Source organism: Siphateles boraxobius, unplaced genomic scaffold (genome assembly GCF_051911475.1).
Source record: "Siphateles boraxobius isolate OS27281-9 unplaced genomic scaffold, OSU_SipBor_1 26, whole genome shotgun sequence".
Classification (NCBI taxonomy): Eukaryota; Metazoa; Chordata; class Actinopteri; order Cypriniformes; family Leuciscidae; genus Siphateles; species Siphateles boraxobius.
The window spans coordinates 21,238,140-21,265,779 of NW_027508876.1; the positions used below are offsets into that span (position 1 = coordinate 21,238,140).

Sequence of the window (27,640 nt, forward strand, 5' to 3'; positions counted from 1 at the left end):
TATTAAATAAAATGTAAAAATAAATGAATAAAAATAAAATAAGATTAAACAAACTAACTAGCTAAATAATCAATTAATGAAAAATTAAACAAAAATAAAATAAAAATATTAAATAAACAAACGTTTACAGAAAAAAATATTAAAGAAACTAAAAATCTAACAGTACTAAAATTAGTAGTTATAATATAAACATGTCAGGGTATAAATTAGATATTTATACATGAAATTGTATAGTTCCTTATAAAATTTTAGGATGGATGATCATATTCGGGGGTACGTGGAATCTAAAAAATTGAAAAACTTTTCTCTAAGGACAAAGGCTAACTTATTGACCTTAAAACTACATTTCCCAGAATGCACCCGTCTGTTTTTCACACAGACACGCCCCGTGAAGGAAGTGCTGAGTAGAGCAACAGAAACTGTTAGCTGCTAGTTGAAGAGATGTTTTGAACGTGGCTTCAAACGTAGAGGATTTATTCTTCACTCATTCATCCGATGTGTGAACGCAGCTGTTTTGGATATTGTCATCCATTCCTTGTGCTGACCAGGAGAAAAACAGCGGCATCATGGAGCACATCCGCACACCAAAGGTATAATTGACTAAATACAAGAATTCTGCGAGATCTGTCCTACTATGGCAGAATCAGTCATGATTTCAAAGTCACAAACACTTGGTAAATGTCATTGAATTTATATATCTCTATCTAAACTATAACGTGGTTTCACTGTATAAATATGCCGCGCGGCTCTCATCATTGTTTACCGGTTAATCTAGTACCGGTGATCCCTGATCCGTATGTGGATGATGTTCCATGCCTATGTGGCCATTTTGACAGATTTCAAAAGCTGTGCAGAACTGGATTGTCCTGAAAGCTTTAGGCCTTAGAGGCTGATTCTGCATTTTTATGTTGTCTGATATAAGGCTCCTAAACAGCCTTCTTTCTAACTCTGTTGTCTTTTTTTGTTGTGACATAATGCATCACTTTAGTACTTCTGTAACTTTAGTGTCACTGTACTGAACTGTATCTTTTTCTCCTTTTCCATCTTCATGTGAGGGTATATATATCCTTGCTGAATAGAAGTATTCATTTCTTTTAAAAAAAAAAAGGAAAAAATTACTGACCTCAAATTTTTGAATGGTTGTGTCTATTGTTACAAAAGATTCTATTTTAAATGAATGATGAATAAAAAGTTTTAAAAGTACACCAAAGTATCCTGAAAAAAGTATCAGAGGTTATAAAAATATATATATATATATATATTAAGCAGCACTGTTTCCTAAATTAATAATAAATCAGCATATTATAATGATTTCTGGAAGACTGGAGTAATGATGCTGAAAGTTCAGCTTTGCATCACAGAAAAAAATTAATATATTTTTTAAAGTATATTAAAATTAAAAAACGTTATTTTCAAATTGCTTCACAATATTACTGTTTTTTGTGTGTGTGTTTGATCAAATAAATGCAGGCTTGATGTTGATGAGCACAAGAGACTTCTTTCAAAAACATTAAAAATAGCAATTTTTCCAAACTTTTGACCGATACTGTATATATATCTCTGTAAAGTTATCTCATCGCACGTAGAATATGTCTGATTTTTGCTTTTTGATACCCAAACTTCTGTATTTAACAACTGTTTAAAGTTTCTACACACTGTTGCTTTTGTCAATTTCCTCTTAAATATCTCACCCGCTGTTTGTTTTGTGATGTCTGCAGATTTTATTGCAATCACAGGAAGCGTGTTGCTTAGCTGCAGGCCAGTTGCTGAGAAACAGAGCCAGATCTAATTGTAATAAACAGTACTTTTAGATAATATAAATGGATGTTTATTGATGTCTGTGTGTGTTCAGTGTCTCAGGGAATTTTTTTTTTTTTTACTAAATGGATTCTCTAATCCTGTTTCCTGTCTTACTGTATGTCAAAATACGTGGTAGAATATAATTTATGATATTATTTCGGCCAATAGGATATCGATTGCCAGTTAGTGTGATGTTAACATAATACAAAGTTATTTAAAGGGGTAGTTCACCCAAAAAAGAAAATTCTTTAGTTTCATTAATTACTCGCTCTCATGTCGTTCCAAAACCGTAAGACTTTTTTGTTCATCTTCTGACCACAAATGAAGATCTTTTTGATGCAATCGGAGAGCTTTATGTCCTTCCACGTTCATGCTTCAAACCTTTATTTGTGCTCTGAAGAAGATGAATGAAAGTCTTGACAGAATTAACAGAATTTTTGGGTGAACTAACCCTTTAACTGTAAGGATTAGGAGTCCGTTGTACTGATGGTTTATCAGCTTGAAAATTATGTGATGTATGTATGCGACACACATTAACTCAAATTCCCCACTCTTTGTGTTTTCGCACATGGATTTTGTTTAGGATCATTTTATTATACTTTAAGGAACAAGCTGGCTCGGTTTAGCAGATTTTGCCATGTTGTCCCTAAAATGATATATGGAGAAAATGTGAAAAACATCAGTGGATTCCTGCCATTCATTTTGAATTATGCCTAAATTGCTCATTATTTACAAGGTGGAAGATATGCTTGTCTCTTTCACTGTTAATCTCAAAAAAAATTTAACTGTAACTGGTGTTTTCCTCCACAGGTAGAACTAGTGAAGCTGCTGGATCGCTTTAGCAACAAGTCTGTCACAGGAACCCTGCATCTGACTGCCACACATCTGATCTTCGTGGAGAGTAATGCTGCCAGTGCCCAGGAGATATGGGTATGAACAGCCACCCTTAACCTTCTCTAAATGATCTGTCATGATGTGATAAAGAATTCCTGTGTGACCGGCAGTGTTTAGCTTGGGTATATAGTACAACTAAGCCACTCTTTTTGTGTACAGGATAATAGTGAATTAGATCATGGGAATGAGGTTACTAGTTCTTCACGTTGGCTGTAGGCATTGTTGCTGTGGAAACCTGTCGGCTAAACTTGCTCTTAAGGCCAAGCGAATACGAGAGTGTAGGGGAGGCCAGGAGAGGACATGAATACCAATGACCCACATAGCTCAAGACGTGATCTGCCACTGAGTCTGAGCCATCTGAGTCTGATCTGTCTTTCTCAGTGTGTGAGCATGTATCACAGATGAATATCCATATCTCACCATCTTCTCTGGACAGGAAGCAGGTCCGAGCAAGTGCTAACACTGACAAACAATTTTATTATTATAATGCACTCTTGAGGGGTTATTGCTTTTATGCTATTACTTGTCTAATATATTGAACTTACGATTTTTGCCTGGATGATGATAAAACTTGTGAAACAATCTCAGAATACCCTAGCAAATGTTCAGGCAAGCATTACTTACTTAACTTAATTTAAAATGTACTATATATATATGTATGTATGTATGTATATGTGTGTGTGTGTGTGTGTGTGTGTGTGTGTATGTATATATGTGTGTGTGTGTGTGTGTGTGTGTGTGTGTGTGTGTGTGTGTGTGTGTGTGTGTGTGTGTGTGTGTGTGTGTGTGTGTGTGTGTGTGTGTGTGTTGTCAAATCGATTAATCGCACCTAACGTAAATGCTTGTGTTTATATAATATATGTGTGTATATATTATATATTATGCCTGTGTTTGTGCATGTCTGTGTATATACACATATATATATACATACATATATATATATATATATATACTGTCTCACACACACACTATACACACACACACACACACACACACACATATACATACATACATACATATATATGTGTGTATATATATATATAAATATATTAACACACACACACACACATATATATATATATATATATATATATTATGTAAACAAAACTTTTATGTTAGATGCTATGAATTGATTTGACAGCACTGATGTGTTTATGTATATATATACATAAACACACAGCATGTGTGGTGTCAGTAAGATTTACAATACTTTACACATTAAATTATTATGTTCTTACACAAATGTATTAGGGTTTTCACTGAAAATAATAATAAGAAATGTTTCTGAGCACCAAATCAGTACATTAGAAAGATTTCTGAAAAATTGTGTGATGCTGAAGACCGGAATAATGATGCTGAAAATTCAGCTTTGCCATCACAAGAATAAATTACAGAAAACTAGTACAATTTTCTTGGGGGTTTATATTTAGTATTACATTTTTTGAGACTTTGTTCCAGCACTTTCTAAAAACTAGCTGACTGTTTGGAGTAACAGATGTTTACATGACAGTCTGGAACCCAACTGAAATAAATTCTGCATCCTCACGTCTGGCTTCTTCACTCTCAGGACTAGCTCTGACAAAACATCTCTCTGTCTGCTATTAGTACTGCCTTCCGGTCCTTATGCATTATGCACTATATAACACACTTCAGTGATCAATGACAACAGCACCCTGAGTCATGATGCCAATGGAAATGCAGATATATGCGCATTTTAATAACACCCAGATTTTGACCTTCCGAACTGCTGTGTAGTTAGTTGAATATGGTAATCGTGTTTGTAGTGAATTCTCCTAGTCATGCACATTACATTCATCTTAAAGATAGAGGAACAGCAGAAGAGGAAGAAGAATAAAAAGGATATTTCAACATATCTTAAAAAAAGCATCCAGACCAATCTGAGACTAGTTGATGTAGTAGGTAATGCAGTATTTAGATAAAAAATTGGTCATGACAATAACATGTTCCCTGGTGTTTGACAACCACAAACACTTTTTCATTTTAAACAGTGTATATATCCATTTTTTTGTCATTTTAAACCTAACAAGCTCATTTTTGAGTGTTGAAATGTTTTGCACAATATATTTGTTATCAGCTGATATTTGACGTTTTAAAATGATCGGATTGTGAATGCTCATTACTCTTTTGCCTTTGCCTTTATCTAACTATTAACTGAACTATTCCTTTAATATTTAAAAACAGTAATAATGTAATTGATAATGTAATTAAACACTGTTTAATTCAGTGTTTAGTATTTGAAGTGAATGTCCATTTTTCATACGGTGTATTATAATGTTGTGATGTCTAAATTCACTTGTAGCCTTCAAAAAGAATTTTTTTTTGTTTTTTTATTTAGACAAAATAGTATTGTATTTTAATATGGAATGCATTTCATCACTTTTTGGCCATGTCTTGAAAAATTATTGGGCAAAATGATATTGGCCAGAATTATCAATACATTCCTACTTTACATGAAAAGTGCTGTAATTAATGCAATGGCATTTAATCATTTTTTAAATGTTGCTTAACTGTCCAAATCCTTTCACTATAGTTGAATTTTGTAAATGCATTATCCATGTATTGATAAGTTCATGTCTCCTGGGAAGTTTGTAACGATTTGGGAAGTTCAAAACACTTTCATTGGAGAAAGATGGCGATGTACATTCTCTTAATTAACTACACCAAAATACATTAAGGTTTTTAAACTCTACTTCTAGAAAATGAAAAACAATGAATGTGCATCAGGTGTTTTGCTTTTTTGTTTTTAATTAATTCATTAAGCCACTATAAACTTTGTTACATATTACAATGTTATTATATTTTGTGCATGGAGTTAGCATGTTTTGTTATAACTAAAAAAGCCTGACAATGTCACTTCTAAATACCTAAGTATCCACATTTCTCACTGATACACCCTCAACTCGTAAACTCTGGGCTTAAAGAAAATCCCGAGCTTCCTACAAATTTTTATGACTTTGTGCGTTCAACTCATAAATACGATCTTTCCGACATGACTTGAACACACCTGATGTGTTTTGTGTGTTCAGATCCTGCATCATCACATCGCCTCCGTGGAGAAACAGTCGCTCACAACCAGTGGCTGCCCGCTCCTCATTCAGTGCCGGAATTTCCGTGTTGTCCACTTTGTGATTCCTAGAGAGCGTGACTGCCATGACATCTACAGCTCTCTGCTCAGGCTACTGAGACCAGGTGGGTAAACTCACATGTCTGCCCTCATGAAAAATAAATAGACTGCATATTGAAAGAGTTTCTTGAAAGTCACAGAGGAGACCATTAAGTCCTGGCCACCCTCTGTTCAGTGACTGGATGACAGGTATGGTGGTCTGCTGGAGGTCAGGGTCAAAGGGACATGTGCGCATCAGTACGAATTCCAGATGGTCATCTGAATAGTATGACTTTCTTTTTCACCTTTTGTAAAGTTATTGAGTCTTTTGTTTTGTACTCCAGTGTCCTATGATGAGCTGTACGCATTCTCCTACAACCCAAAGCAGAATGACCAACAGAGAGAGGAGGGGTGGCAACTCATAGACCTCGCAGCTGAGTTTGAACGGATGGGTGTGCCATGTGACCAGTGGCAAATGACCGATGTTAACAGGGAGTACAAGGTTTGATGTGAGGGTTCATTCGTGAAACATGCTCAGCGTCACTTTTTCTTTCTTTAAACCAGCATTGTTGAATCTAATTCAATATGTGTTTGATCTATACTTGGTTCTTATGAGTGTTGTGTCCTTCAAGACTAGTATTAGAGTAATGTAGTGGGAAAAAAACTAGGATTTAGTCAGATAAACAAACCCCAGGCCAAGCCAATATTAGTTAGTGGTGTTTTATTTGTTAATGAATCTGACCTGCTTTGGTCGTGAATGGCTCTGTTTATTAACAAATTGTTTGAGTGAATGATTCATTAGTTGTACAAAAAGAGACCTTACTAAAATTGCAAAAAACAAAACTGAAATAAAAATTAAATAAATTAAAGCAAAACAGAAATATAAGAAAAACCCAAAATCTAATCAAATGACAAACGCACGAACAAAATTACTTAGCTTTTATTTTTTATATTTCATTTTAAGTTTATTTCAAAATATGAATAAATACTGAATTAAGTATATAAATAATACTAAAATAACACTGGGCTTATATAAGAAAATATTTAAACATTTTTTAACATTAATGTATGACAATTAAATAAGCATTTAAGCATAAGTCTTTAGGTCAAGAGAAACATAAATTCAATGAAGTGTACCCATATTTTGACTGGTACTTCAGTTTTTAAAATGCGGTAATTGTTTCTTTTGTGTATTGTAAATGTGTCTGACTATAAATTCTGTGCTTAGGTGTGTAAGACATATCCAAGAGACTTATACGTACCCATTATGGCCAGTAAACCCATCATAGTCGGAAGCTCCAAGTTCAGAAGCAAAGGCCGTTTTCCTGTTCTTACATACTTCTACCAGGAGAAGAAGGTAAGAATGGTTTATTCTGTCTCTACTAATGAGAAAAGGAAGCCAGTGGTTGATATGAAGAATATTAGGCCTTTGTTAATCATTTTGAAAATACTCTCTGTTGACATTGTAATTACCATTAGTTGCTTCTGCTGTGTTAGATAAGAGGAATTGGATGGTAAACAGGTAATGGCTTGTCAGCACACAGAGGCTTCTGATTAAGTTAAACAGTAGTTTTTCTGGCAAATCAGGGCTGTGTGCCTGTGGCTTCTTCCCAGCATCTGCACTGGCTTTGTAAACTTATTTAATCTGTTTTTATATTGTTCTACAGGATGGTGAACATTTATATTTGTTTGTGTCATGTCTCCAGGCGGCAGTGTGTCGGTGCAGTCAGCCTCTCTCCGGCTTCAGCGCTCGCTGTTTGGAAGACGAGCACATGCTTCAGGCCATCAGCAAGGCCAATCACAACAGCCGATACATATACGTGATGGACACGCGGCCTAAGGTAGAACGTCATGGAGTTTTATTGTGTTCTTCAAGACAGTTCCTTGATCATAACAGGTTCCTTAATTACTTTTTTTTTTTTTTTTGTAGTTGAACGCATTGGCGAATCGTGCGGCAGGGAAAGGCTATGAGAATGAAGATAACTACTCTAATATCCGCTTCCAGTTTGTGGGCATTGAGAACATCCATGTGATGAGGGGAAGTTTGCAAAGGCTTCTGGAAGGTCTGAGACACTGAAGTATGAATTTTTTGTTAATTCACATCTCATTTTGTGGATCTTCAACATCTCTGTAATTTGTGTCTCTCATAGTGGTGGGAACGCGCTCCCTTTCAATGCCAGATTACCTGGTCGGACTGGAAAACAGCGGATGGTTGCGTCATATCAAAGCCATAATGGATGCAGCAATATTTCTTGCCAAGGTAAAGCTCTTTGTATGTGGTATTTTGCTACTGGTTGTTCAGTATTCGTTAGGGCTGCCCTTGACAAAAGATTTTTCTAATCGACTAGTAGTCGTTAATTTATTCTATTAGTTGACTAATCGCACGTTTATATTAATTTAATTACTTAAATTTATACTAAACGATAATGGGCCAATTTTGCGCTCAAGCGCACACAAAGCTTGCCGCAAAGCACTGTCAAAAGTAATGATTATGAATGTGTTGGAAAAAATAGCAAGGAGACATTTTAATTTGTTATGAATAAATTATAGTTTTCTGAGTCCGTGTCAGCTGCAAAGATGAAGTTGGCGATGCTGACTCATCTCTGCTGTAAAGTGAACACACCTTTAGAGAGAAATGCACTTTTCATACGAATTACAGTATTTGTTTTTGATTTTAAAAGTAGACATTTCAAGCTTTCTGTAGATATATTTCTCATGTCTGTGAGGCAAGTACCCTGAGTTTCGGGTCATTTCTGTGACGTGATCTAGTTCACAGAACGAGACGGCAGAAAGTAGACCTTGTTTGTTTTCTTTATTTTCAAAATTTTGTTGTTATTGTGAGTTTACAGAAATAAAGGTAAAGAGTGAGCAGCCATGTAAAATTGCTGCTACTTACATGTTTCAAGTGATTAGCCATATTTAAGTTTCAATGGATGGTAGTAGGTGAACGTTCGGATTTTCTTGCCTGAATGACTGTAATTACCACAAGGACTCGCTGTTACGATCTGTCCCTCACGGACTGCGTGACTTCGCCACTTCCTGTGGAGTTTTCTTTTTCGGTGACAAACCGACTAATAATAAAATAATGGTCGACTAAGCCTTTTCTTGTCAACTAACGTTTATTCGACTAATAGGAATAATCTAGCTTAGTGGTTTTCATTAACAATAACCACACTGTTATGAATTCAGCAGATTTGTCATAAATGTTTTTTGTTATACCAGGCTGTGACTGTGGAAGGTGCTAGTGTCCTAGTGCACTGCTCTGATGGATGGGATCGGACAGCTCAGGTCTGCGCTCTAGGCTCTCTATTGATGGATCCAAACTATCGCACAATTAAAGGTTTCATGGTAGGAGCCTTTTGTGTGTTCAAGCTGACTGACATTATCGTTCATCTCTTTCCACCTTCTAATATATGTTCATCTTGTTCTCAGGTACTTATTGAAAAAGACTGGATTTCCTTTGGACATAAGTTTGCAGACAGGTTGGCATGATTCTCAGTTTGGTTCTTGACTCTAGTTGCTTGAAGACTCTGAAATAACCTTGCCTTCCATTTCTAAACAGGTGCGATCAATTGTACACCGACCCTAAAGAGGTGTCGCCCATATTCACGCAGTTCCTGGAGTGCGTATGGCAGCTGACTGAACAGTTTCCTCAGGCTTTCGAGTTCAGTGAGTGGTTCCTCATTCAGATCCACGAGCACATCCATTCCTGCCAATTTGGCAACTTCCTGGGCAACAGTCAACGACAGAGAGAGAACCTTCAGTGAGTCAAACAAACCTGAATTCCCTTTTTTCCCCATCATCTCAAAGCCCTTAATGCATTTGTCTGTCATTACAGGGTGAAGGAGAGGACATATTCATTATGGGCTCACCTGTTGAGTGAAAAGCAGCTCTACTTGAACCCACTGTACAGTCTGAGCTTTGCAGAATCACACCCGGTTTTGGAACCATCCACCCAAGCCTACCACTTCAAGTACAATTGACTAACCACTTCTCTTTATGAAAGACTCCTCCTTTATTTAGACTCTGCAACGGTCTAATCAGTAACCGGTTTGTTTTGCAGGTTCTGGAGAAACATGTACCATCAGTATGACCGTTCCATGCACCCTCGGCAGTCCATTCTCAAACAAGTCCTCACCTTGAAAGAAAACAACCGAGAGCTTGAGGCCACAGTGCAAGCCCTGAAAACTGTGAGTTCACCTCAGGAATTTGGTTACCAGATAAAAATTAAGCCTTGAACGCTCACTTCCCATGAAAAAGAAGTAGTCATGGATTTGTGTGTTGCAATAGCACTAAGTTTCCTCTTAGGGATACAATTGAGGCTGGGAAGGAGTGAAGTACAGTTATCTCACTATGTTATATTGTCTTAACATCATACACTCTTAAGGCCCGTTCACACCAAGAACAATAACTATAAAGATAACGATAAAGATATAATTCTAAAAATCTTCTCCATATTAAAGAATAGCAAAGTTCACACCACAACTATAACGATAAAGATATGAGGAACGATATCGTTGGGATCACTTTTAGAACAATTTTTTTCCAGCAGTCGAACGATAAAACACTGACAGCCAATCAGAATCCATTCTAATTTAAAGGTCTCGTGCATTTAAAATGGCAGATGACATTGCAGAGAAGTAAATCGTCGAGGTACAAAAAAAAATCCTCCACTGTTTGACAAGTCAAACCCCCTTTTTAAGGATACGTTATAAAAGATGGATATATGGAAAGCAATCGGTCGTATCCTGGGAATAAATGGTGAGAAGTATTAACGATGAGATATTATGCAGTTTAGCATAGTGTAACAAAATTACCTAATGTAGGCTATCCAGCGCTAGTTTTGACAACATTGCAGAAGTTGCAGTGAAAAAGGAGTTGTAGCCTATACATAAAGGTGTTGACTAGGCGATGTTTTTATCCCATCATTGACTTCGTCAGCTAAATTCACTGTTAGATTAGATCGATTACACTAGACTTGCTAGATGCACTGTTTAGATGCGCTCGTAACATAGCATGCTGGCTGAGGACATCTGCTGGCAAAGACGTGTAAAGGCAATAAGAACAGCAAAAACATATTCAATGACATGTTGTAAACAACAATTATAATAAAATTCGGATCCTTTCAACTCCTCTCGTCTTTTAAGGATATCGTGTACCCAAAAGCGCCTGTTTTTCTTTTGATATTTTTTTGTAACGTAAAGCAGCCGTAGGTCATCCGTTTTCGCTACTTTGAAACCGCAGTCCGCAGCGCGGGCGCGCCTGTGCTTAGAATAAAAAGACCGTTATCGGTCTTTGATGTGGACGCATATATAGTTATCTTTATCGTTATCTTTATAGTTATCGTGCTTGGTGTGAACGGGCCTTTAGAAGAAAAGCCTCTATTTAGAACCCTAGGGTTTTTTACTCAATTTTTTAAAAAAAACATTTATGGCAAAAAGGTGCTATGTAGGGCGAAATGTCTTCAATTATTGCATAATATATACACGTTCAATTATGTCCAATGATAAAGTATCAGGGCTTAAAGTAATCCGGCACCGTGCCGGTGTTCTGGCGATTCATGCTACCCATCGAGATGTGCTATTTACTCTTTATGCGCATGTGCAGACTCATTTTTCTTCTGCTTACCACGCCCATAAATCTACGCATCCTTGCTTTTGAGACTTGTAGGAAACTTTGACAGGTCAAAGATGAATATTTAATGATAATTTTTACTTTTCACATCGTTTTAAAAAATAAAAACAGTAGAGTATACTGTACTCATAACTTCGAATTTTATTATAATTGTGTTTCATATAATAATGTCATTTTCACTTGTTATATCAAATGTGATAATTGCTGGTTCATTTAAAATATCAAAATATGCTCCACTTTCCCTGATTTAAATGAAATAACGATGTCATAATATTGTGAGATTAATGGAGACAATAGAGAATTAATCAACATTCTCTGTGATCGATTCGCGCTTGGGTAGCATTTTTTTGCGAAGGCAGCACAAATCGACAGACTCTGCTATCGATTCGCGCTACGGTAGCATTTTTCGATAAGGCAGCACAAATCGTCAGAACACCGGATCTCCGGCGTGCGTCAGTGAGGAAAAAAATGATTATTTTCGCCTGCATTTCGTTTTCGTCCAGCTTTAACGTGTTAAAATATTTAACGCAATTAACGCAGCATCCGTTCTTTCTGTCATCCTTTAGCTAGGGTTATGATTACGCTCTTATTCACGCAAATGCTTTAAACCACTCATGCGCGACAAGACAAGAGAGAACGCGCTGTCACTTAATGTCCTCCTACACGCACACACACACACACACACACCACGACGCACAGAAAGACGCACGCCAGTATCGAGTTCTCTTTCGCGCAGAATCGCGCTTGAACTAACAATAACACACACATTTATGCCAAAATGTCAGTTTTGTCGAGTGTCCTCACAAGAACAGTCTTAAATGAGTTAAATAAAATCTTAAATGGAAGTAAATACTAGTAGTGAGAATGAGATGGGGGAGATTCTGCCAGCAGCGGAAGGTCTTAAAGTGACAGGAGCCATCAATTCTGTCTGTCAGTAAAGTTAACCTAAAGAACAGAGGGAACAGAGAAAATTACTTACTGCTCTTGACTAAAGAACGCTTGTAGGATTAATCTATATTTCATTCATAATTTATTTCAGGATTTTTTTTCACTTTAACCCCTGAAGTATGGTTATGAGCTGTTTAATTCATAAAATGTAATTAATATTAAAATGAATTAAACCTAAATCCATGAAATTATCTCATTAAGAATTATATATATATACATCTCAAACTTATGATCATAATGTATAATAATAATAATAATTATTAATAATTGTTTAATATATTAAGTGTTGTACTGTTTATTTTAATTAAATGATAATGCTTTATCAATAATAATATAATAATTATAAAAAATAATTACATATTTTTATTAATAATAATATATAATATTAATAATATATAATACAAATAATAATGTTATTATTATTATAAAGGTAAAATAATGTTTAATTTATCATTACAGCAACAGTAAAAATATAATAATTGTAATAATTAAATATTTGTATTAATAATAATGTATAACAATAATATATAATATAAATAACAATGTTATTTTTATAAAGTAGTTTGTAATTTTCTAATAAAGAATAATTACCCCCCTTTTGGGATGAACAAGATTTCAGGTTAATAAGTAATCCTACACCTTTCATTGCTCTATCCTCATTGCTTCCATCAATAGCCCCTATTTGTTTCCTTCATTCATCTGAAATCACACATTCTCTCCTGTTTCTGTTTTTCCACAGAAGCTGCAGAAGTTCGGGGTGAGCACGTCTCCACTGAAGCCCAAAACACCCCCAATTGAGCGCAGTCTCCCTCCCCGGCCTCAGTCCCTTATTCTGGGAGCTCCTCTTCTCAGTCGGAAGGAAGTACAGCAGGAGGAAGACGAGGAGGTGTTTGGAGAGGAGGCTCTGGAGGATCCTCCGGCCAGTACTGGAGGAGAACGGACTGTAGAGGGCAGCAGTGCCACAGAGAATGGTTATGGAGATCTGCCAGGATCGTTCGGTCCCAAGAATGAGCCAACCGTGGTCACCTTGGAGTTTGGAGTGGCCAGAATGACCTGCTAAGATCACTTGAGGACTTGATTTTTGAGAATTAAGGAATTAAGCAGGATAATAAAATATTTGTATATTCAGTACTTAAAAAGATGAAGTATGTTTGCTGATGTGCGCGTGTGTGCGTGCGTGTGCGTGCGCGCGTGTGTGTGTGTGTGTGTGTGTGTGTGTGTGTGTGTGTGTGTGTGTGTGTGTGTGTGTGTGTGTGTGTGTGTGTGTGTGTGTGTGTGTGTGTGTGTGTGTGTGTGTGTGTGTGTGTGAGCGCCGGTGTGCGCATTTGTTTACTCTACGTGATGGCACTGCACTCATGTACGATAGACAAAGAGATAAATGGAAGGAATTCAGAGGTCGATCTCTTACTAAATTCATTGTTATATCTGTCCATTTAAATGTTATTTCTGTCATCTGCATTTTAAAAAAAAAAAGATTTTTTTTCCTCCATTTTTTAAAGGATGTCAATAGCACTAAGAATAAAAGATTAAATAAAGAGCTGATAGACTTGTGACTTTTTTTTTCAAGTGTTCAGACTCAAAACTTCATTCGTTCCATGTCACTTGTTATCTTGAAGGGTGAAAAGATAGATGCTGTCCAGAATGAAGGATGACTGCAGAGATGCCTTACACACAAGTGTCCCATGTGCGGTCTGGTCGATTGGGGGGGGGGGGTTAGTTAGGAACTCAAAAGGTTAATGTGATGTCAAAGAGCAGGTCAAAGGTCATATTTACTTATAAGTGATTATATGGAATACAATAAATAATTACGGCTACTAATCTGAATGAATCTACAGCAATCTGTCAATGTCACATACAAAATAAGCAATTGCAGATAATAAACTACCTGGAAAATTCTTTTACATGTTTAAGTATATATGTAATAATTGTGGTGATTGTTCAATTTTTTTGAAAGAAATCTTATGTTCACCAAGGCTGCATTTATTTCAGCAAATATACAGTGAAAACTAATATTCTGAAGGATTATTACAATTTAAAAGAACTGTTTACAATCTGAATATATTTTAAAAGCTGAATTTTCAGCATCATTACTCTTGAGTAACCTTCGCTGTTACATGACCCTTCAAACATCATTCTAATATGCTTATTTGGTGCTCAAGAAACATTTCTTAATATTATCAATGTTGAAAACAGTTTAGGGTAAGTAAGATTTAACAAAGATGCATTTTTATTCAGCAAGGATGCAATAAATTGATCATATTTTTAAAAACATAGTCAAAAAGAAAATAGTTCTTTAAATTATATTATTTCACAGTGTGTTTGTAGATTATGAGCTTATTCCAATTAAAACATTTTATCAGCATATTATGAAATTGGGACATAATTCTAATCTGATATACTATTTAGAACAGATAGTAGCCTACAGTATGTGAATTTGGTATAGAGAGATCAACTTAAGCTGATTACAAAAGTGTCTTGTTTTTCATATGTAGTCCAATGAGTTCCAAATGAGTTGACATTCATTGAGAAACGTCTCAAAATGATTAAGAGGCTGTCTGTGTCTTACCACATTGCTAGATGTAAGTACCCGTCTGTCATCCATCTTGCGTTTGGAAGCACATCATAAAAGTGATTATTGGGCCCAAACCCTCGGGACCTAGGTATTACTGACTCACTGGAAGAGGATCACTAGACGAAATGAGAATTATCACTAATCCCTGCAAAGTGGCCCTAGATGATAGTCTGCCGTATGTCTGTAAAGATATACGCACACAAAGGCCAGTGTGAGTGTGAAATGTGTGTATACACTTTTGTCTTTCATCTACGCAGAAGTCATTGATCTTGATTTAATAAAAAAAAAATCAATACAGCAAGCAACAACGATTTGTGCATAATGAAATGTGTCCATGTAATAAGCACTCAGATTCATCCAAACAACCCATAGAATGATGTACTGTAATCACTTATTCTTTCTTTATTAGCCTATACTGTCTCTGTCAATGGTGGTTATTGACCTGGATGTGATACTGTGGTCTGTGGATGTAAGCAAACTTCAGGCAGGCCACTTACCAAGATTTACCCCCTCAATATCCAATGTTCATGTTCGTTTTGAATGGTTTAGCCTATGACATAAAGTTTTTTTTGTTTGTTTGTTTGTTTTTTTGCTCACATTCAGGTATTAATTGTAAGCTTTTTAGAAGATCTCACCTTCTACCAGAGGTCACAATGGGGTGTAAAGCTGTGTCACATGACTCCATAAGCCGTGTTTGGTTTGCAAATCTGAAAACCGGTGACAGGACTCACATGAAATGCATCCGCGGGTCAGGATGTATTAATAAGACAAAGCCTCTCAGCGAGGGCTAAGTACAGGAATAAGGGATTTCTGTTGAGTGACTGGGGCCGTTTAAAAATGTAGCCTACCGTAACCATGTTTTGCGATATTACCGAACCTCATGGTCCGATCGGGAATTATTCGCTTTTAGAATGGTGATGTTGGATTTTTGACATATTTCTTCATTTTGTAAAACAAAGTGTGAACATCTTTTCAAGCAATATTTTTTACAGACCCTATTCAAAGACACAAAGCCTCTATATTCTAGACAGCACCCCCCCCCCCCCCAAACAAAAACCCTAAAAAAAAACTAGGTTTGATTGTATTTCCCTTAATTGCGACTTTATACTTACCAATTGTGGCGATTTCTTGACATTGGGATTTAGCCATTGCCTACACTGACTTTATCTTAATCTCATAATTGTTCATTTATATCTCAGTATGTTGCTTTATATCTCCATTATGATATTGTGAAAATCATTTGCTTTCAGTTTTTAAACAAATAAAACCAGTTTTGAATAATTACTTGTTAAGAATTCCCAATCTTTGGTAAACAAAGTGTTTTCTTAGTTCACCCTGATGCGTTTCTGTGCCTCTTCCTCCTCATAAGCAAATAAAGATGCAACCTGATCCACCTGTTAACACAATAAACAGCTGTGGATTCAGATGATGATGATGATATATCTGACATAACAACAATGTTTGAACAATCTCTTTTTCAATTGCACGTTAAACTTGTCCGTCGGAAGGTTAAACACAGTTTGAGGCTAAAATAGTTTATAGCAATAGTTTATTAGCATTTTTTCTATTTGAGTGGCAACTGCATTATGCCTCAGTTCATGAAAAGATTTGTCTTTGGTTTAAAACACTGCCATTATTGATGTCTCTGATCCAGTTTGGCCTTGACAAACTCCACAATACGAGTTATGCTGCGCTTTGAAGAATCTGTGTACACCTTTGTCCTTTTCAGATAAAGATAATGAGGGCAAAGCAGAATTGTAAAATCTGGCCAACACACCCTTATTAACAAACAGTCTCGCTCTATTCTCTTCCAAATGTCCTAGCTTGTTTCTCATGAGAGTTTTGTCCTTGGCAGTGACAGGGATGTTAGTGATGTGAGCACTGTGTTTATCCACTAAGGTGGAACCTAAAAAAATGGACTGCAAACTGAAGTGGTTTTAGATTGTTTAAGGTCTCTTTCTTTTTTCTGACTGTTTCTTCGTGTTGGTCTCTTAACTTGTGGTTCTGGTTAATTTTTCTTCCTCTGTACCCTCAAGCAGACAGGCCTCCCGTGGCCCCTAGATTGGAGAATGAGTATACAGACCCAAACTGACCCGAAGAAACAAGGGGCGTGGTGGCACATTCCAGCCGCCATGCCTCAGGGGCTGCTGACAGAAATGACAAACACAGGTGGGGAGTTTTGGTCCAGCGCAGCAGACCTGGAACCAAAGCTGAACCAGAGGCCAGGAAGACTTGACCTCGTTGAAACTGCTGCACGGTGGCTTCCCTTCACATATACACACACTGTATGCTCTGACCCCCCTGTACATTGTGTGAATGTAGACATTGTTTCATACCAGTGAGGTGGAAGAGGAGGCCTGTATTCAGATGGGGTGGATGGGTGGGCACATAAGTTTCATGGGGATTTATTGAACCTGTCTTAAGGGAAACTTAAAAAGAAGGGAAGAGGCCAATATGAGGATGTAGGTATCATTATTTAGCCCTGATGTCTTTGTTTCAGAGTCGCCTGCATTCTATTCAGGCTTCTCACAATCATGGAGAAACTGGAAATGAAAATAGTTAATGAGATTTCTAGGCCTGGTACATAGAAAATACATAGAAATTAATACAATCTTAAATGAAGTCAAAGACAATTTTTATAGTAAATATTTTTAGCATTTCAGTAGGCATTAATTAATTAACATAATTAATAGTGAATAAATTAACACTAACCTGGATTAATAAATGTAAAAATTTATTAAATTAATAAATTTTTTCCTATTTGTTCAGATACATTTTTTTTATATATATAAATTTCACTTTGCAAGTGCAATCTCCATAAAATTATTATTATTATTTTTTTTTTAAATACAGATTATAGACCTTATCAGCTTGGTTCATGAATATTAATTAGTTGATGTAAGGTCCACCCTAGTCCCAACTTAAAGGCAAGTGAGGGCTACCCATAGCAGATTACCACTTACTGATTGCATGTTCATGCAGCCCAAAGCGACTAGTAAAGACTAATTCTTGGTCTTAAAGACCATGTGGCCGGGTATAATGTTTTATTTCTATGGTGATTATTTCAAAAGAAGTAGGGGAGATATGTCCCTCCAGTATATATGAAAGACTAGAAAAGTCTTGGCAAAGTCATGGTCTAAGAGTGTGGGAACCTTGTCTATTAGTTCTGCCACAACATTTATAAAGTATAATGTTTCTCACCAAATGTCTCCATGTATATATTTCAACCACTAAAAAAAGAAAACCCGAAAGCTTTCAGTTGGTAACTACTTTTGCACACAATTGGACTAACAAATTGCTCTTGTGTAACACTGGAGGAGTGTGGTAACAGGAGTCCCCCTGGGCCCATATGCTGGGGGCAGATGGACTGCGGGTTATTGAAGGATACGTTGAATATGATCAACCACTCCAGACGGCTCAGAACAGGTGAGGACCACCAGCGTGAGCTGATCTAATCTCATTTAAATTTCATCAGCCATTTCTCTAAAACATTTCAAGTGTGTTATGCATGCATTCATTAAAAGTGACTGAAATGTTTATCTAAATCTGCCTCATGTCTTCATACTTGTAATTTCTCAAATCAGCAGCTTTTGCTTAAATCCTAAGTACAGACTCTACAGCAACCAGACAACTCAAATTTCTTCCTGAGCCTTTTCATCTGAGGGGGATTTTCAGTGGATTATTCTCATTTACACTGAGAGGTTTGTACTCACTCCCATTTATTTCCTCTAACACTCCTGATCGTTATAGCATTTCTGGAAACGTTCCAGATTTGATTGTATTTCAAAACAAATCCAAAATGCAACACTAATAGCATTATAACGCCAATAAAAACACGGGTAAGGAATGCAAAAACTTTGTCTATTATGTACACACGCACACATATTTGTACACAGTGGCGCTCACATGTTCATGACGACAATCATGATTTAAAAAAAGCAATACACCCATTCTTTACAGCCTGCACATAGATGCATATCATGCGTCTTCAGTGAGATAATAAGATAATAATTGAGGCAAGAAAGAGGAGAAGGATATCTGATGTTTGCAGTGTGGGGGATGAGGGTGTGTTTGTGTGTACGGAGGGGCGAGCTGTGGGGGCGGAGAAAAAAGTGCTGGCTTGCCTTCAGCGCTGACGAAAGCTGCTTAACCCTCCCAGTTACCATAGAGACTGTCAGGCGCAGCCACCAGTGAGAGAGAAAGAGAGCGAGGCAGGGAGAACACCAACAAGCAAAGGCAGCAGATAGAAGTGGAGAGGAAAAGGACAGAAGCAGTTGGAGACAAGTAAAAAAATAAAGGGAGAAGAAGATAGAAAGAAGAACAGAGGGTGCAGTAGGCATAGTGGCAAAGATGGAGGTTCAAAACGAATGCAGTGAACCGCCTCCATGTGACCCTCAGCCACCAGGAAAGCTCAACAAAGCCGCCTTCAAGCTGTTCGGCAAGCGTAAGTCCGGCAGCAGCATGCCGAGTATTTTCTCTGTCAGGAACAAAGGGGAGTCCACCGGTAAAGCCTCTGGCAAGACACTGGAGCTTGTTAGGAGCAAAACCCATGATGGCTTAATAACGGACACTCCGTCAGAGCTTGACGGCCACCGGAAAGAGGAATCTGCCAGTAGCGACCAGCTCCATGCCGGCACGCCAGATGGTGTATCCAATGCCCCCCTCCGCAGCTCCATCACCAAGTCTTTCAGCTTCTTCTCTTTACTGCGTCGGAGCAGCAGCCGTGCAGGGGATGGAACTACTACTGTGGGACGAAGAGGACGAGGGCTTAAGGGGCTGTTTAGCAGCATGCGTTGGCGGCGGAAGCCCCAGGTTCAAGAGGACTCCTTGGAGGTAGCTAAAGAGGTGAAGGAGGGAGACCTAATACTTTCCTCTAGCTCTGGCAGCGTGGAAACAGAGAAGGACATGACACTGACTCTTGAGCCCCTGCAGCAAGTATTTGAGAAGAGTCCTCTTCCAGGGGATGCTGAAATATGGAAGGCAACGTCTATGCAAGAATTACAGGGTACTAATGAAGTGGAGTGTGGTTACTCTAGTCCTCCTCTTTCCCGACAACACACAGTCACTGAAGAGTCTCCAACTCCTTCTCCAGTTCGAGTCCAGACAGGAGGGCTTCAACATGATAAACACAGCACTTCAGAACTTTTGTCCTCAATTCCGATCTGTGCTTTGACCCCTCCAATGGAGCACAGCACAGCTGACCCACAATCCGAGCAATCTGTGGATCGCTTATGCTCCATGTTCACCGATGTTACTTCACTAAAAAGCTTTGATTCTTTAACAGGCTGTGGTGACATCATAGCTGACCCAGAAGAGGATTCTGGGAATGGGGGAAGTGCCACGAGCAGTGGAACTGGTAGCAGTAGCGGGGGTTGCATGGGTCGCAGATTAAGTGGAGCCGGGACGAACTCTGAGAGATGCTCTCCTGCCAAGCCTCCACTTCCTCCCCAGGTCAGTAGTCTTACATCTATCCATGCTTCTTGCTACATTCCAGCCCACCAAAGACCACGTGCAGCCCCCAAAAAGCCACAGGGTAGTGGAGTTGTTGCCTACATGGGTGGAGGGGAGGAGATGGCTAGTCCTGAGGGTGTTGATGATGCTGACATGCAGGGTCTATGGCATATGTTGCCCCAGAAGGTTGAAGACTCACCAGCGCTACGCCGTACAGAGCCTGTTTTGCATCATGCACCAACCCGTCTTGAGAAGAGACCACCTCAAGTGAAGGTACTTGGGCTCAGTAAGATCCCTGTGAGCGGAGTTTGCAAGATGGGAAAGCAGCAACCCTCTCGTCCCTCACCTCCCCCTGTTGATAAAGAACTCCAGGATGCCCCACCAAGTGATGAAGGCTACTGGGACTCTCCCACACCTGGCCCAGAGGATGAGGACAGCACCTTTCTCCGTCGGGACGGTCTGCTGAAGGACAGCTGCTCTGGAGATGCGCTCTACGACCTCTATGATCCCGACAGCCCTAGTGCTGCTGGCTCAGATGATGATGTGAGTTCACCAACAAAATCTGCAGGTGACCTAAAAACTAACTTGCCTTCCCCCAAATTCTCGTCTTCTGTCACTTCCTCATTCCGATCCATGAAAGGCAGCGCCAGCTTACCTCGAGATTCCAAGATCCCCATTAGTGTGAGGCAAACACCACCATCCCACTCTTCAAGCCAAGGAGCGCTGTCTTCTAATCTTAGCCCCACTTCATCCACCCCGCCTAAAAAGACAGATGCCCCACCACGCACTCGAATCCCTGTCTCGAAGGTTCCTGTCCGTCGTTCTGGCAATAAGAGCACCCCCACCTCACAAAGCAGGAAGTAGAAAGCTTGGAGGCCCATCAGACATTTCTGACAATAGAAATCTAAGAGCTTTAGGCCAAAACTAAGTTTTTTTATATGAAGCAATCAACCTCCACTTTTTTTTATTTCACCCATCTACTGAGGACTATATCTGTTACTATAACTGTTTTTACATTTTTTAAATGAATTTGATTCATATTGATGTTGCATATTGATAAAAATGATGTTGCATATTACACCCTAAAATAATTGAGATTTTTGTAGAATGCACTGCAATATGTAACACATGACATTCATAATAATGTAAGCTTGATTTTTTTTTTTTTTACCTTACCAGCCTTTTAAAGAGGAATATTACAGTTAGAATGCTGATCCTAAGAAGAATGTTTAATATCAAAAAGCTTCTCATTCCCTTCCATTGGAATAAGTGAAACTGTGGTAATTTCTTGCTCTGTCATCCCATAAGCACTGTGTAAAACGCAGCTGCGATCTTCATCTCTCCAGTATTTTACATGTAATGAATTTTTGAACTGTGTGAGATGAAACCAAGCACTTCTGACACTCCTAAATAAAGTTGCATGGAGTCTTGTACACTCAAACTGGATCAGGGAACACAGCCTTTTGTTCGAGACACTCTTTCGTATCACACAACGTGACTTCCTATTGATTTTGATGAAAAGAAAATCATACTTTTTATTGAATCTCCACTTTTGTAACTCTTTTATATCGGACATGGACCTCCCGGTGACCTCACTGTGGATATGTGTGCACTGCTTGTTTAGTCTTTTGGAAAACACGACTTGCAAAAAATAAATCTCTGGATCATGAGTATCCTCCTTTTTTCACAGTGATTTGTACTACTCTCGCTAACCTGGACATACTGAGATGGATAATTTTGAATGTAGCATGACATCACTCTACACACAGGTCTGTTTTTTTGCCTGCTTACTGCTCAGTGAATAAATGAGAGATATAAAGAAGCCCATATGTATCAAGAGTTAAATGTCTTCCGTCATGTGGTCGTTCTCCTGGAGATGTCATCACCCTTTGGCTCTCAGATTTGTGAGCAATCACTGCAGAAATCATTTGCTTAATCAGTGTTTTTTTCTCCTGTTTTTACAGTATAGAAATGTCAAAATATCCTTAAAATGGATAAAATTTCAGTTTTTTAAGTATTTTACAAGAAAAAAATAGTGATTAAGAAAATTATTTTTGCAGTATTTGGCAAAAATATTTTAAACTTTCAGTTTATTTTTTTTACTGTTTTTTAAATGTATTTATGCATTTTATTTGTAAGCTGTAAAACATTTTCTCTTCATAAGGTCCATGACATGCCTTCTCTCTTTTATGATATGCTCTTCCTTTTTATGATATGTTTCCTTTCTTTAAATTGTGCATTATTTAATAAATAAAACTCTCTGTGTACATCCAGGAAGTGGACATCTATCTATCAAGTGCGAATGCATGCATAATTTTCCACACATAACAGGGCCATGTGGGCAGCTTAGATGTTATCTGTTTTAATCACAGAGATGTAAAGAGCATTGAGGTTGTCCTTTTTGCAGCCAGCCACAGTCTGCTGGGATTTAAATCCCACCCGTTAGGAAGGAAGAAGAAAGGTGGTCTGGGTTCAGCTGTCGGTGTGAATCCGGTTGACAAAGGGAGGTGTTTACTGTGGGTTATGGGGGGAAATTATGGGCTTCCATTGTCATGGATCTGTTATTGATGTTGTTTTGGGAGAGTGAGGTGAGAGAAGGAAGTGCGTGTGGAGTGAATACAGATAAGAAAGAGCTATGCTCGATTTAGTGCTTGTTCATTAAGGCCAAGTGGATGGAGACGTGTGTGTGTGTGTGTGTGTGTGTGTGTGTGTGTGTGTGTGTGTGTGTGTGTGTGTGTGTGTGTGTGTGTGTGTGTGTTTCTGAAGGGGGGATTTGGTGCAGTCCCAACAGCAATGGTGCAGCAAAAAACATTTACTCCTGAGCAGCTCCCACTGCAGTATGGCTTCTTATGTAAAAGTCTTATGTAACTCCACAACCCTCTGATATCATCCCTATATGAGAAAACAGCTGGAGTGTGTGTATGTTTATGTTTGCAAAGGTATTACCTGCCATGGTCTAAAGAATTAGTTAGCATTCGCCATGACTCACTGTAATTGGGTCATCTGGATTTACCCTTTAAAATGTGTTTTTATCTGTGTGTGTGTGTGTGTGTGTGTGTGTGTGTGTGTGTGTGTGTGTGTGTGTGTGTGTGTGTGTGTGTGTGTGTGTGTGTGTGTGTGTGTGTGTGTATGGTAGCAGAAAATTAGACATTACAGCTGTATGAATAAGCAGAGCTGGCTTTGAGTGTGTATGTGTGACTAATGGTTGGATGGCCTAGTTTTAAAAGACCTGATTCTGTGAATGAGAGAGAGAGAGTGAGAGAGAGAGAGAGAGAGAGAGAGAGAGAGAGAGAGAGAGAGGTCAAATGGATCATCATAAATCATCATAATTTTTAAACTGTACTTGTTTTTGTGTATGTACTTCAAATACCATGTCCTAAAAAATAGTAATATGTGGCTGACGAAAGGGGTTGCCTTAACCTGATGATCCCTGAGCTCATATTCTCATTAGCTTTCATCGCACCTGAGAGCCGGATGGGATACCCCAGGGCTCTATCCTTGGTTTGACACCCGCATGGGGCTTAGGGTCTGTTTAATAAGCTCAGAATCTGTTCCAAAACCAGGACCAGAGGCAGAATAATTAGTGTGGTATTTCGGTAACCATGCTCATGGTATACTCTGGCTGTTTAGAAATCGATTGTGCTCACCAAGGCTGCATTAAAATAACTCATTTCTATTTTAATATTTGAAAATGTAATTTATTCCAAACCTAATTTTCAACTGCCATTACTCCAGTATTGACTGTAACACAATTCTTCAGATATCATTCTAAAATGCTGATTTGATGCTTAAGAAACAATTTCGTAATTATCATGTCAGGTGTGTTCAAGTCTCTTTGGTCGAAGCAAAACAAATTAAGTTCTACTTAAAAAATGCTGAATAAAGAATGCATGTTTTTGCTTTATGGTATTATTCAAGATATGAAGGTGCTGTAAATTGAATCATTAGGCTATATATGTTGTTGTGTTCAACTCCTTTCCAACGTAAACATTTGTGCTACTTAATATTTTTGTGGAAACATGATACATTATAGTGATTTAAAAAAAATAGTTTTAACTTAAAAAAGTGTTTGTTCTGCCTTAAAATTTTAAGTTTAGTCAACTTAAATATCCAAGTTGTCAATTAGTATAATTTGAAATTTCGAGTTGACTGAACTTAAAATTTTAAAGCAGCACGAATTCTAATTTTTTTAAGTAGATAATATTTTTAATAAATAATATTTTTTTTACAGTTTATATATATTGTTTTTTTTAAATAGGCACTTATTTTTTTAGTAGACAGTAAAAACATGTACATTTCATATTTTTAAGAGCCATAAAGTTGTCAAATTGTCTTAAAAAATCTACTATAATATAATGAATATCTGTGAATTACTGCACGTGTTGCTTTTTGCCCACATAATATTGTAGTTTCTGCATCTCCTTGTTCTATGTGCTTGCATCCTGTATCCTGCGGCTTTTGTTTAGCTTGTGCTTTGGTGAGAGAGGATAGAAGAGAGAGAGAAAGCAGAAACAAAAAACTGTGTTATGGAGTGAGTGTGAGCAAGGGGGTTTATTTAGAAGGGGCTTTGCTTGGGTGGAATCAAATTAAATTTGATTACAATGAACAGAGAGAAGATACATAAGAGTGCATTTACACAAACAAGTGAAAGAAAGGCAGAGAAAGAGAGCTGTATATTCAAGACTGAGTGGAGGATTGTCTGAAGTAAACCCCAAATGGCAAATGGCAAAAAAAGCCATCTGACTAAACTACATTTGTGGGCTGATATGATCCTAAAAGCTAAACAATTCAGAAACACACAATAGCAACATAGGACAAATAGGGCAGCATTTCTCTGAACAACTTGTGTTAAAAATCCATGGACAGCTTCACTCACGCCCCTTTTTTCTCAGAAACACTCTTTCCTTCATCTCCAGGGGAAACTGGAAACGGTTGCTTAAAACTTCTCAAGGGTTTGCCTGCTATCCAAGACTGAACTTTTGTTTTGTACTTGAAGTGCTGTGAGTGAAACGCTCCCTGTTTTTCCTGTTTGTCTCCTTTTAGTTGACATGTAACCTGATACAGAGTAAACGTAGACCTCTAATATCTTTTGCTTTCTCTGCTTCCTCCCTTTCTCCTCTTTTCCGTCCTATTCCCTTGCTAAAAGTCTGTCAAACAGAGAAAATTCCTGATTTTTTAGGCAAGTGGTTTCTGAATACAGCTTCCAGAGAAAATTATTTATATCCTCAAGCTGAATGCTTACTAGTAAATAGTGTTAATATAAAACGCTAGATACACTCTTGTCTATAGGTCACATGTCTAAATTTGGGCACGTTTACACGACAATGATGTAGGCTACTAAAAACTAAAAAGTTTTTGCTTTGTGTTTTTCAGGATAACTTATGGGTAGGGTTATGGGGCTAGGGATATGGTTAGGATTAAAAATCAGGATGAGCCATGATGTCACATTTTTCACAAATTCGCATTGTTGTAGTTTACACAGAGACGATAATGGTATCTTTTCAAAAACTTACACTTTGAAACGTTTTTAAAATAATTATTTGAATAATCCAAGAAAATTACTATATTAAAAAAGAAATTAAATTAGAATTCTAAATAGTAAGATGTATGTACAGTATATTTAACTTATATATATCTATTTATCTATTTTTTTTCTTGGTCATGATGCATTGGTCACAAAGTGAGCACCAAGATCACCCTCTCAGAAAAGATGAGATGACACCACCGGGCCACCAGGAATGGATAAAACTAAGAGGGAGATTTGGTTTGTCAGCATCACGATTGCGTGATCAGAAAATTGTTTTTGTGGATATGAAATTATATCACACACAGGGGGTTTGGCCATTCAAAATCTGCACCCTTCATTTCACACGCTTGCCCTACTACACAAATCTCCATGGCAACCTCAGTAGGTCATCCAATGAGAGGTGGAGGTGGGGCCAGGGGGGTGGGGGGTACGCGCGACTGACGGAGAGTTTTGAGGACACTGATTGGAGTGAGAATGGTGCAGTGTGAGTTTGTGCAATTTCACACACTTGGGAAACTCAAATCTCATTTCTCACCCTCGCACTCTTTCATTTGCTGCAACCTCATGAGAATAACACACCCTTTGGTTCCTCTTCAGTTTCATGCTTTGAAAACAATACTTTGTTTCTTCATTCTTCATATTTCTTCTTCATTTTTACACCAACTCTGACATTCTCATCTCTACCCAGTGGATGATGTCATTTCCTTTCCTTATAGTCGTTGTTTCTTCCCAAGCTTCTATCAGCATCAATAATAAATCCACTTCACAAAGTTTACATGTATAATTCATTCAGTCTGAGTTGTGGAAACAGGGTCTTCCATCTCTGAAACATCAAGAACAAAATGACGGTTTTCCACGAGTTTGCAAGTGAAAAAAGCCGCAATATACACCACAGTCACTCAAGCGCAGTCTGAACTCAAACGTGAAGTTGAGGAGGAAAACCTCATGAGGTGGATATATTTTTTAAAAAATCCATCTAATCAATATGCTATAAATTAGACTAATCTGATCTGTCAACGTAACATCGTTACATGCCTCATTCTGGAAAGAGAGAGAGAAAGGGCATGGAAATGATGAAAGGGCAAACGATTGATTCATCTCTAACCTGTTTTTGCTGCACCGTCAATTTACAGGCACCATCGCAGACATTAATGTGATGTTCCTTTGACAAAAGAACCCTCAGCAGTGTTACTGATGGATCCCTGTCACGGTTCAATGAATATAAATGAACCATGGAACAGTAATTCACTCATTATTGGTCAGCATTGTGTTGCCTATCACTGCCAGTGACATGGAGGCTCAAGGTCACATGATCTCAAGAAATTAAAGTTAGAAGGGATCATAAATCAATGCTTACACACAGCATTATTTATTTATTTCGCCAATACCCCCCCCCCCCCTTATTTTGTAAAAATAAATTTTTTAATGACTATGTGGACAACAAAAATCAAATTGAGTCATATTAGGTTATCATTTCTAAAAATGGACACAATATAACTTCACACTGGTAAATCAGTTGGCCAACATGAGATACACAATACACAAAAGTGTATTATTCATATTTAGCATAATTATTCATATTTATATGCTATGTATATTATACTGTATATATTATTTTAATAAGAAGAATTATGAATTTGACTATATGACTACACAAAATATATATTTAAGTATATATAACATATAGATC

The 27,640-nt window shown here is 37.7% G+C and overlaps 2 protein-coding genes across 2 annotated transcripts; both read left to right on the top strand.

Moving 5' to 3' along the window:
* The first annotated feature begins 366 nt into the window (after positions 1–366).
* On the top strand, positions 367–13,935 carry mtmr6 (myotubularin related protein 6). Its single transcript, XM_077244847.1, has 14 exons — positions 367–590; positions 2,611–2,730; positions 5,742–5,904; positions 6,163–6,320; positions 7,047–7,175; positions 7,525–7,659; positions 7,749–7,881; positions 7,969–8,078; positions 9,041–9,166; positions 9,251–9,300; positions 9,381–9,581; positions 9,657–9,791; positions 9,882–10,008; positions 13,140–13,935. Exons 1-14 carry the CDS (start codon positions 567–569, stop codon positions 13,458–13,460), a joined length of 1,932 nt encoding a protein of 643 aa, XP_077100962.1. The 5' UTR covers positions 367–566; the 3' UTR covers positions 13,461–13,935.
* A 5,087-nt stretch (positions 13,936–19,022) lies between these two features.
* Positions 19,023–22,692, top strand: amer2 (APC membrane recruitment protein 2). Its single transcript, XM_077244848.1, has one exon. The coding sequence runs from the start codon at positions 19,323–19,325 to the stop codon at positions 21,285–21,287; it is 1,965 nt and encodes a 654-aa protein (XP_077100963.1). The 5' UTR covers positions 19,023–19,322; the 3' UTR covers positions 21,288–22,692.
* Positions 22,693–27,640: the final 4,948 nt, after the last annotated feature.